The 12,098-nt window shown below is 48.2% G+C and overlaps 1 protein-coding gene across 1 annotated transcript; it reads left to right on the forward strand.

Annotated features, from left to right (window-relative positions):
- Positions 1-33: 33 nt before the first annotated feature.
- On the forward strand, positions 34-10,421 carry SAMD15 (sterile alpha motif domain containing 15). Its single transcript, XM_060181336.1, has 3 exons — positions 34-2,442; positions 2,922-3,020; positions 10,049-10,421. Exons 1-3 carry the CDS (start codon positions 67-69, stop codon positions 10,235-10,237), a joined length of 2,664 nt encoding a protein of 887 aa, XP_060037319.1. The 5' UTR covers positions 34-66; the 3' UTR covers positions 10,238-10,421.
- Positions 10,422-12,098: the final 1,677 nt, after the last annotated feature.

A 12,098-nucleotide genomic window follows, 5' to 3' on the forward strand; every position in this document is an offset into this window, starting at 1 on the left:
TAGCCATGGAGACGCTGTCGGAAGCTGGGGTTGCTAGGAGCCGGGGCGAGTCCTGGAGGCTGCGTGATGGCTGATGTCCCGGAGGATTACCACTCGGATTCGGAAGAAGAGCTTAAGAGACGGCAGTCCCTTCCTTCGGAAGGAGATGGCGGCCCGCAGCTGCCTGCAGAGGCGGCTGGGCCCCCCGACGAGGCCCCGGGAGCCCCGGGAAGCCTGGGGCTTGAGTTTCCCCAGGTGCTTGAGCTCCCCACGTGGGTGCCTGGCACCCAGGAGCTTGGGGAGGAAGGCGAGCTGCCCCAGGACGTGGAGCTTTCTGTGCAAGGAGCCCGGGAGCCCGAAGAGAGGGAAGAAATAGCCTTCAAGGACATGGCGCCTTCAGGGACAGAAGCACAGGAACCCGGAGAGGTGGAAGGCGACATCTTCAAGGACACAGAGCCTGCAGGGACAGAAACACATGAAGCTAGAGAGATGGGAGGCGACATCTTAACAGATTCGGAGCCTGCATGGACAGAAGCACATGAGACCGGAGAGATGGGAGGCGACATCTTAAAAGATTTGGAGCCTGCAGGGGCAGAAACACATGAGGCCAGAGGGGTTGGAGGTGACATGTTCAAGAGCATGGAGCCTTCTGGGGCAGAAGCTCAGGAGCCCGGGGAGGTGCAAAGCGACATCTTAAAAGACGTGGAGCCGTCGCCGTCGGGGACAGAGGCTCATGAACCCAGAGAGATGGAAGGGGACATTTTCAAGGCCATGGAGCCTTCAGGGGCAGAAGCTCAGGAGCCCAGCGAGATGGAAGGTGAGCTCTTCAGGGACTTGGAGCCTTCTGTGACAGAGACGCACGAGCCCGGAGAGATGGAAAGAGACCTTTTCACGGACTTGGAGCCTTCTGTGACAGAGACTCACGAGCCCGGAGAGATGGAAAGAGACCTTTTCACGGACTTGGAGCCTTCAGAGGCAGAAGCTCAGGAGCCCAGAGAGATGGGAGGTGAGCTCTTCAAAGACCTGGAGCTGCTCCCAGAGGAAGCCGCTAAGCCCACAGAGATGGAAGATTTTTCCAAGGACTTGCAACCCTCTAGGGGTGAAGCCCCTGAACTCAGAGAGAAGGAAGAAGACTCTTTCAAAGACTTGGAGTTTTTTGTGACAGAAACCCCTGAGGCCAGAAAAATAGAAGAAGAGCTTATCAAGGACTCAGAGCTCACTGTGGATGACAACCATGAGGCACCGACAGAGGCCACACCACATGATGCAGACGGTGCCCCCATAGAGACACCCAGGGAAGCAGAGCCACAGGCAGTAGAGGCAACTGAGTCAAAGGCTCTGGAAGCCACCATCAGTGAGACTGGGCGGGGACCTCTCCAGCAGACCAGATCAGAATCCCCAAGACAGTTAGCTGGAGAAGTAGATCAACAACCACCCCCGATGGTCACACCAGAAGTTCCCGAAGAAACTCAAAGAAAGCCACCAGAGGAAGAAAAAGGAGAGTTATCAGAGCAGGTCACACCAGCGTTACCAGAGGAGAGGCCAAGAGAATCTACTGGAAAGATAGATCTAGAGATTCCAGAGGAAGCTCACAGGAAGTCAACTGAGGAGAACGTTCCAGAGCCACTGGAAGAGAAAAAAACAGAGCTTCCTGAAGAAAAATGGAGAGAGCCAGCAGAGGAGACACGTCTTGAGCCATTAGGAATGACCACTCTAGAAGTCCAACAGGAAACAGAAAGAAAATTGCCTGAAGAGAAAGTTCTAGCACCACCAGAGGACATTAACTCTGAAGGTCAGAAAGAAAAGCAGAGCAAATTAGCTGAGGCAGAGACAAGGCTGCCACCACCACAGACGTTCACAGGAAAGGAGACACGAAGACAGTCAACTGAAGGGAAAGGTCCAGAACCACCGAAACAGCCTAAGGCAGAGGTTCCCATGAAAGAACGAAGAAACTCAGTTGAGAAAACAAGTCAGTTGCCCCAGCTGGAAATCAAGCCAGAGGTTCAACAAAAGATCCAGACAGAGCCAGTTAGGAAAGAAAGAGGCTTGCCAGATGTTGCCATCTCAAGGCAAAAGGGAGAAACACACAAACATTTTGCCCGAGAGGATGAGCCAAAACCACTCAAACATCTGGATTCTGTAGGAGACAAACTAGAGTCCCTCCCCCTTCAAGGGATATCAGGAAAAGAAAGAAAGCAAATTCCAAGAGATTCTGTGTCGTGGTCTCTCCCAAGAAGTCGAGTAGACTCGGTGAACCTCCTGCATGAGTCTCAGGGTGATTTAACAGAGTCTCTAAGTGATGAGGACGAGGACAAGGATTTGTCCTCAGAGTCGAAGAAACTTGTACCTGAAGATATGGAAAAGAAACCCCCCAAACAGACTGATTCACACTTTGAGTTTCTTAACTGGAGCCCAGACAATGTTGCAGAGTGGATTGGCCAGCTAGGCTTCCCACAATACAAGGTATACAAATACAACATTTCAAAAAAAATCTATTTCATCATTCCATCTCTTCTTCCTTTACGCTGAGCTAGGGGGAAATCTGGCATTATTAAAATAATTATAAATTCTTTCATTTAAAATCAAGAACTTTTTCTCTTTGCCTCCACAGTTATCGCTGGCACTCACTGGCACTCACCTGCTCTACGAACTCACTGGTCCTGGCAGCCATTTTTTTCCATTTTATCGGATAGGACAGAGACATTGAGAGGAGAGGGAGAGACAAAGACAGACACCTGCAGACCTGCTTCACTGCTTGTGAAGCGACTCCCCTGCAGGTGGGGAGCCGGGGGCTCAAACCAGGATCCTTGAGTGGGTCCTTGCGCTTCGTACTATGTGCGCTTAACCTGGTGTGCTACCACCCAGCCCCCTCAAGTAAGAATTTTCTAGAAGCATAAACAAATGTGACTAATTCCCCTGCTACTTGCACTTCATCTTCACAGGAGTGTTTCACGACAAACTTCATCAGTGGTCGAAAGCTGATCCATATAAACTGCTCAAACCTCCCTCAGATAGGCGTAACAGATTTTAATGACATGAAGGTGAGTATTGTATGGGGTTTCTGTGGAGGACACGCTAAGAACTCGGCCCTCTGTCTCTCATCAGTCTCCTTTCCTTCCAGCCTGCCCTCTGCTTCCTGTCAGCATTGGTATCCTGGGAGCCCAGCCCCACAGTCTTCTTTGATTCCCACGAAGATCCTAGGACTGTCAGTTTCCCCCGTCAGTCAGTCCCAGGGTCCGGCTTTCTCTGCTCTCACTCGCGCTTTCCCCCGTCAGTCAGTCCCAGGGTCCGGCTTTCTCTGCTCTCACTCGCGCAAACCTTTATCGCTTTACAACTAGAACATTCCAGTAGTTTCCTCTTTTCACTTTAAGTTTTTTTAAAATTTTATTTTATTTGATAGAACAGAGATAAATTGAGAGGGAGGAGGAGGGAGAGACAGGGAGAGGAAGGGCCAGGCAGTGGCACACCTGGTTAAGTGCACACATTACGTGAACAAGGACCTGGGTTCAAGCTCCTGGTCCCCACCTGCAGGTGGGGCAAAGCTTCATGAGTAGTGAAGCAGGGCTATAGATGTCTTTCTGTCTCTTTCCCTCCCCTCTCAAATTCTCTGTCTCTATCCAGTAATTAATTTAATTTAACTTAATTGACAGTGTCAGCTACTTAGTTTAGGCCTCAAGGTGTTACCCACATGTTCAGCCACTAATCTTCCCTGGCCTCTCCTCGACTGCACCTGCGTGCCAGCCTCTCAGTCAGACTCAGACCCTCAGTCTCTCTCTCTCTGATTAGTATGGGTCCTAGTCACTCTCAGGACCAGGTCAGTTCTCCTTTCTTTCCTGACTTTGCAGCCCATAACAACCTCTGCTCCCAAGCTCTCATCCCTGTATGCGTCTTACATCTCCCTGGTACTTTTATGACACAATCTGTGTTTGACTGACTTAACTGCCTAACTCTGAAGCAAATTCCTTCACTTTCCTGGGCCTCAGTTCCCTATGCTTCCTTTTCTTTTTTATTTTTTTATTTTTGTCTATTCATTTATTATTAGAGAGAAATTGAGAGGGAGAGAGACAGAGAGACACCTTCAGCCCTGCTTCACCACTCATCCCAGGTTCAATCCCCCACATCACCATCAGCCAGAATTGAGCAGTGCTCTGGTAAAAAGAAGAGAAAAGAAAAGAAAAGAAAAAAAAGCATTCAAAACAGCCTTAATCTTCACAGAGGAATGCTGGGATTTCATGGACCTCAAGAAATGGTCAGCACTTAGCCCACTGGCCATAAGAGCTCCCTAGAGGGGCATCATGTGCAGCACCCAAGCCGAGCTTATGGTCAGATAGGCTGCTGCAAAAACTGGGCCCAGTGTGTGCTCATCTGTGACCACAGGCCGCATGACATCAGGTTCCACAACATCAGTTTCCTCCTCTGGATACAAAGGAAACCTCCTTCAAAAGATTGTAGAAAGGTAGGTGCCTTGCAGTGGTGCAGCAGATTAAGCGCACATGGTGTGAAACACAAGGACTGGCGTAAGGATCCCAGTTTGAGCCCCCGGCTCCCCACCTGCAGGGAGGTCGATTCACAAGCGGTGAAGCAGGTGTGCAGGTGTCTGTCTTTCTCTCCCTCTGAGTCTTCCCCTCCTCTCTCCATTTCTCTGTCCTATCCAACAGTGACAGCAATAACAACAATAATGACAACAGCAACAATAAACAAGGGCAACAAAAGGGGGGAAAGTAGTCTCCAGGAACAGTAGATTTGTAGTGCAGGAACTGAGCCCCAACGATAACCCTGGAGGCAAAAAGAAAAAAGTAAAAAAAAAAAAAGACTGTAGAAAGGCTGAAATAAGCCAATAGTTGACAAGTACTTAGAATAGTTTCTAGTCTAGCCTGTCCGCACTAGCTTCATGTTGTCACTGCCATAAGACCTCAGTTTCGGGGGACAGGCAGTAGTACACCCAACAGGGCGCACACATTACCCCCCAGTTCCCAGCTGCACGGAGGGAAGCGTCACCATCAGTGAAGCTGAGTTGCAGGTGTCTCTCTCTCTCCATCCCTATCCCCCACCCTCAATCCCTTTCAATTTCTTTCTGTCTCTGTCAACAAAAGAAATAAAAATGGCTGCTGGACGCAGTGGGTTCATTGTATAAGTACCAAGTCTGAGTGATAACCCTGGTTGCAATTTTAAAAAAATAAGATTTTTTTTTTTTATGCAAAGAGATTCTCATGCTTGAGGCTCCAAAGTCCCAGACTCAATCCCCCCACACAACCATAAACCAGAACTGAGCAGTACTCTGGTAAAACAAAACAAAACTAGGTTTTTTTAATGATAGTGTTTATTTTTTAAAATAGTTTATTTATTTCTTAATGAGAAAGATAGGAGAGAGAGAAAGAAGCAGACATCACTCTGGTACATGTGATGCCGGGGATTGAACCTGGACTCTCGACCTCATCCTTGAGTGTCCGATGCCCTATCTACTGCGCCACCTCCCGGACCACTAGGGTTTTAAATTCTAACTTGTCATTTTGTGGCACAGAAATTGGAGAATTTTCTGTAACTTATAAGTTTATGAACAAGAAAAAAAAAAGCAAGAGGGGAGGGATAGGTAAAGAGGGGAAGAGAGAGAAAGACACCTGCAGACCTGCTTCACTGCGGGTGGGGATAGGAGGCTTGAACTCGGGTCCTTGAGCATGTCCTTGAGCATGTGTGTGCTTCCTACCACCCATTTTTCTTTTTTTTTTTTTTAATTTTTTTTTAAATATTTATTTTTATTTATTTATTCCCTTTTGTTGCCCTTGTTGTTTTATTGTTGTAGCTATTATTGTTGTTGTCGTTGTTGTATAGGACAGAGAGAAATGGAGAGAGGAGGGGAAGACAGGAGGAGAGAAAGACAGACACCTGCAGACCTGCTTCACCGCCTGTGAAGCGACTCCCCTGCAGGTGGGGAGCCGGGGTTCGAACCGGGATCCTTATGCCGGTCCGGTCCTTGTGCTTTGCGCCACCTGCGCTTAACCCGCTGCGCTACAGCCCGACTCCCCCTACCACCCATTTTTCTAAATGTTTATGTTAATCTCTAATATAATGGCCAAATTCCCCTTTTTCATTATGATTTCAATGTGCTCCAAGTCCCATGATAAATATTTTACTGTCTGTTGCCTATGCACAGACTTTGGTATGGGAGAGGCACATATAAACTGAGTCGATGAAAGTCAAGGGCTGGCTGTATTCATTCATGAATTAAATACACACTGACTGAAGGGAAAAAAGAAAAAGCCCCAGGAAACCTTGAGACACAAGGTTCAATGATGACACAGTAGCGACAGAGCTTCTTGGAAACCTTGAGACACGGTTCAATGATGACACAGTAGCGATAGAGCTTCTTGGAAACCTTGAGACACAAGGTTCAATGATGACACAGTAGCGATAGAGCTTCTTGGAAACCTTGTGGCATCACAAGGACCAGCTGGAGGCTCCTGGGGCAGGTGCTCCGCCTACTGGCACTGAGTGTGGGCCAGCACCCCAGGATGTAGAGTTAAGTGCCCTCAGAAAATTCTAATCACTTGGGGGCCCCAGCTGGCGGCAAACCTGGCTGAGCTCACATGTTACAATGTGCAGGGACCTGGGTTCAAGTCCCTGGCCCCCACCTTCAGGGGGAAAGCTTTGCCATCTCAATCCAATAAATGATAATAAAAAAATTCCAATATTCATTACAAACATCTATTTCATTCATCTTTATTACTAGTAAGTTATTAATGAGTTTCTCTAAATCTTAGGCAAAAAATAAAATCCCTCAGTTGCTATTCATTCATCAGAATGAAAGTTCTTCATTGATTTATAAGCCTCACAATCCACTGATGAGCCTTTATTAACACTTTCAATTCCTGCATTATATTTTAAACTAGACAACACAGCAAATGCATAGCTATTGGGGCAGGGGAGGTAGCATCATGGTTCTGCAAAGAAACTATCATGCCTGAGGCTCCAAAGTCCCAAGTTCAATCCCCCGTACCACCATAAGTCAGAGCTGAGCAGTGTTCTGGTTTAAAAAAAAAAAAAAAAAAGGAAAATTCCAAACACACAGCTGTTTTGATTAACAATGAATGATGCATTTATGACTGGGCACCATCTAGAAATCTCAGGAAGTTGTGATCAGAAAGTTTCTGAAGCCTATCAGTGACCATTTCACTGGGGTATAAAATGTTCACTAGTGGCTCCCAAGGAAATAGTAGAATCTTCCAGCCTGACCTCATTCTCCTTTGATAAAGCAACTTGTGTTTTAAAGATAGTGAAAACTTTGGTAGCTCAAAGAATGTAGAGGGAGTCGGGTGGTAGCGCAGCGGGTTAAGCGCAGGTAGCACAAAGCACAAGGACTGGCGTAAGGATCCCGGTTCGAGCCCCCGGCTCCCCACCTGCAGGGGAGTCGCTTCACAGGCGGTGAAGCAGGTCTGCAGGTGTCTGTCTTTCTCTCCCCCTCTGTCTTCCCCTCCTCTCTCCATTTCTCTCTGTCTTAGCCAACAACAACAAGGTCAATAACTACAACAATAAAACAACAAGGGCAACAAAAAAGAATAAATAAGTAAATATTTTAAAAATCTTTTTAAAAAAAGGAATGTAAAGTGGGTGTCAGGGAGAGGGGAACGAAAAGAATATACAAATATGGATACTGAAAAACAGCCGCAAGTTTTTTTTAAGATGTTTTAATATTTATTTATTCCCTGTGTTGCCCTTGTTTTATTGTTGTAGTTATTGTTTTTGTTATTGATGTTGTTGGATAGGACAGAGAGAAATGGAGAGAGGAGGGGAAGACAGAGAGGGGGAGAGAAAGACAGACACCTGCAGACCTGCTCCATCGCTTGTGAAGCGACTCCCCTGCAGGTGGGGAGCTGGGGGCTCGAACCAGGATCCTTACTCCGGTCCTTGCACATTGCGCCATGTGCGCTTGCTTAACTCACCGCAGTACCACCCAACTCCCAACTTCTTAAAAATTTATTTTTATTATCTTTATTTATTGGATAGACACAGCGAGACATCAAGAGGGAAGGGGGTGGTAGAGAGGAGGGTGAGAGAGAGAGACAGACCTGCAGCCCTGCTTCACTACTCACAAAGCTTCTCCCTGCAGGTGGGGACCAGGGACTCGAACCCTGGTCCTTGCACATTGTAACATGGGCACTCAACCAGGTGCGCCACCACCCGGCCCCACAGCTGGAACTTTTTAAAATCTATTTTATTGGATAAGACAGAGAGAAATTGAGAGAGATGGAGAGATAGGGAGAAGGGAAAAGACACCTGCAGACCTGCTAAACCACTTGTGAAGCGTCCCCACTGCAGGTGGGGAGGGGGCTTGAACCTGGGTCCTTAAGTGGATTCTTCCACACAGAGTACTGTGCGCTTAAACAGGTGTGCCGCCACTCAGCCCTCTGGAACTTTTTTAATATCTGATTTTCTGTATTTGAGATTTTCAGTCGAATGAACTGAATAACTATTTGGGTGGTGATCTTGCTTTTTTCTTGTTACACATTAACTGAGCCCTTTGTACACACGTTATGTATTAACCTCCCCAGAGATAGCCATGGGTCCTAATCTAAACATATCATCTGCTCATACGGTTGGTCAGATAGCTCAGCCAAATAAAGGTAGCCTGGTAGAACAGACACGTTGCCAGGCATAAAGATCTGGGTTCAAGTCCTGAGTCCCCACCTGTATGGGGGAAGCTTCACCAGCAGTGCAGCTGTGTTGCAAATCTCTCCTCTCCCTATTGCTGACCAGAGGATAAAAGGAGTGGGGGTCGGACGGTGGTGCACCTGGTTGAGTGCACATAACATTAAGGACCCGAGCTTAAGCCTCCGGCTCCCCACCTGCAGGGGAGTCACTTCACAAGCGGTGAAGCAGGTTTGCAGGTGTCTGTCTGTCTCTCATCCTTTCTGGCTCCTCCTCCTCTCTCAGTTTTTCTCTGTCCTATTCAAAAATGGCCCCCAGGAGCTGTGGATTTGAAGTGTCAGCACCAAGCCCCAGAGATAATCCTGGAAGAAAAAAAAGAGGGCCTAGGTGGTGGCACACCTGGTCTAGCATACATGTTATAGTGCGCAAGGACCCAGGTTCAAGCCTCAGGTTCCCACCTGCAGGGGGAAAGCTTCAAAAGTAGCAAAGCAGTGCTGGAGGTGTCTCTCTGTGTCTCTCTCCCTCTTGATTGGCTGGCTCTATCAAATATATAAATATAATTAAAAGAAAAGAAAGAAGAGGGAGTCGGGCAGTAGCACAGCGGGTTAAGTGCAGGTGGCAAAAAGTGTACGGACTGGTGTAAGGATCCCAGTTCGAGGCCCCGGCTTCCCACCTGTGGGGGGGGGGTCACTTCACAGGCGGTGAAGCAGGTCTGCAGGTGTCTGTCTTTCTCTCCCCCTCTCTGTCTTCCCCTCCTCTCTCCATTTCTCTCTGCCCTATCCAAAAATGACAACATCAATAACAACAATAATAACTACAACAATAAAAAAAAAACAAGGGCAACAAAAGGGGAAATAAATAAATATAAAAAAATTTAATAAAAAAGGGAGAGAAAGCTGGCCTCCTGAAGCACTGGATTAGTTGTGTGAGCACCAAGCATAGTGGCAAAAAAAAAAAAAATGAATGAATGAATGAATGAACAAATCCATGAACATCTGGCCCATGGGCCTAGAAACTTCTCCAAATGATTTTTTAAGGATAACAAATCACATGGCATTTCTGTTAAGAACTTTGTTTTGATAAAGCCATGTATCACTTTAAATTGTTCCTAACACTCCTTAGATATCTGCAAAACTTAGTGAACTTGTTAAAAAAAAATTATCTTTAGTTGATAGAGACAGTCAGAAATTGAGGGAAGGGGGAGATAGAGAGGGAGAGAGACAGAGAGACACCCGCAGCCCTGCTTCACCACTCGTGGAGCTTTCCCCCTGCAGGTGGGGAGCAGGGATTCGAACCCCAGTCCTTGCACATTCTAACATGTGCGCTCAACCAGGTGCGCCACTGCCCTGCCCCCACGAACTTTTTGCCTCTTCTCCTTTCGAGTATTTTCCGACTAGACCCAGTAAAAACCCTCTCTGCCTTCCAGGTGATTTCTTGGCACACGCGGGAGCTGCTGGGGGTTGAGGAGCCGCAGTTCAGCCGCAGCATCAGCCTCCCCCACAGGGACAACGTTGGCTTGTTTTTAGAGCAGAAAAGCCACACTGGGGTCAAGTCTGATGCCTTGACCCTGTCTGAGTTCATGGAGGCAGCTGGGTTGGAGGAGGAAGACCCCTGAGGAGACCGGCAGGGAAAAGCCATCTTGCCCACCCGGGAAATGAAACTAAACTCCTTGGGGGAAGAAGTGTGGTCTTCTGCGGGTTTTTCTTTTTCCTCTTTTTAGAACTGCTGGCCAGTGGGGGCCAGGTGGTAGCGTACATAGTGCAAAGACCAAGAACTGGAGCAGGGATCCTGGTTCCAGCCCCCAGCTCCCAGGCGATGGAGCAGGTCTGCAGGTGTCTCTCGCTTTCTCTCCCCCTCTGTCTTCTCCTCCTCCTCTCAATTTCTGTCTTATCCATCAATAACAATAATGGGGAAAGACGGCTGCCAGGAACAGTGGGTTCGCAGTACCGGTTCAGAGCCCCAGCAATAAACCTGGAGGCAAAAAGGAAAAAAAAAAAAAAAAAAAAACTGCTGGCTAGTGCCATCCGAGTCCCTTTTCTTTTTAGTCCCTCCTGCTTTTACTAGTTCTGATGCTTGGCCAGATAATTAGCAGCTCAGTAGGAGGACACAGACTTAATTAAGCATGTGTGGGGGGGGTCTCATCATGATAAGAGGCGCCTGAAGACATTCAGGCAAAATGAAGTATGTAGACCAGTCTGGGCTGAGGGGAAGTAGGTAGGGCTCAGAGACTTCAAAAGAAGGGAAGATGGTGGGGACACCCCCTTGCTGGGTCACTCAGAAACAAAAGGACACTGAAAGCAGCTGTGACTGACCGACCTTGCTGGCTTCCTCCCTGGCTACACACCTCGCTCTTAGAATTCTGCACTTATCTGTAGGAGGGATCTCTTCCTGGAACAGGTCTGTAAGTTATTCTGGGAAGTCAAGGGGAAAGAAAGTAGGTCATAAAACTCTTGGTGTGTGGGGGAGATAGCTCAGTGGTAGGGAGCATGCCTTGTGTGGGGGGGAGATAGCTCAGTGGTAGAGTGCATGCCTTGTGTGTGGGGGAGATAGTTCAGTGGTAGAGTGCATGCCTTGTGTGTGGGGGGAGATAGCTCAGTGGTAGGGAGCATGCCTTGTGTGGGGGGGAGATAGCTCAGTGGTAGGGAGCATGCCTTGTGTGGGGGGGAGACAGCTCAGTGGTAGAGTGCATGCCGTGTGTGGGGGAGATAGCTCAGTGGTAGGGAGCATGCCTTGTGTGTGGGGGAGATAGCTCAGTGGTAGGGAGCATGCCGTGTGTGGGGGAGATAGCTCAGTGGTAGGGAGCATGCCTTGTGTGGGGGGAGATAGCTCAGTGGTAGAGTGCATGCCTTGTGTGTGGGGGAGATAGCTCAGTGGTAGGGAGCATGCCTTGTGTGGGGGGAGATAGCTCAGTGGTAGAGTGCATGCCTTGTGTGTGGGGGAGATAGCTCAGTGGTAGGGAGCATGCCTTGTGTGTGGGGGGGAGATAGCTCAGTGGTAGAGTGCATGCCTTGTGTGTGGGGGGGAGATAGCTCAGTGGTAGAGTGCATGCCTTGTGTGTGGGGGGGAGATAGCTCAGTGGTAGAGTGCATGCCTTGTGTGTGCCGGTTTTTGTTTTAAGAACCCCCCAGCTGGTTCTTAAATCTTTGAAGCTTTGCTTAGAATGATCCCTACTTTCTCTAGTCCCTCAGTAAGACATAACAGTGCTTCTCCTTCTCAGTGAGTGTAAGAGTAGGGTTGGAGAGACAGCAGAATCGTGATGCAAAAAAACCCAGAGGTTCTAAAGGCCCCAAGCTCACTCCCCAGCACCACCAAAAGCCAGCGCTGAGCAGTGTTCTCATTAAAGCAAACAAGTTCCTGATAAATTCACTCTGCAGGGTGGGGGAGACAGCGTAATAGTTATGCAAACAGACACTCATGCCTGAGGCTCCAAAGTCCCAGGTTCAACACCCCCACCACCACCAGAGCTGAGCAGTGCT

Source organism: Erinaceus europaeus, chromosome 22 (genome assembly GCF_950295315.1).
Source record: "Erinaceus europaeus chromosome 22, mEriEur2.1, whole genome shotgun sequence".
NCBI classification, from domain to species: domain Eukaryota; kingdom Metazoa; phylum Chordata; class Mammalia; order Eulipotyphla; family Erinaceidae; genus Erinaceus; species Erinaceus europaeus.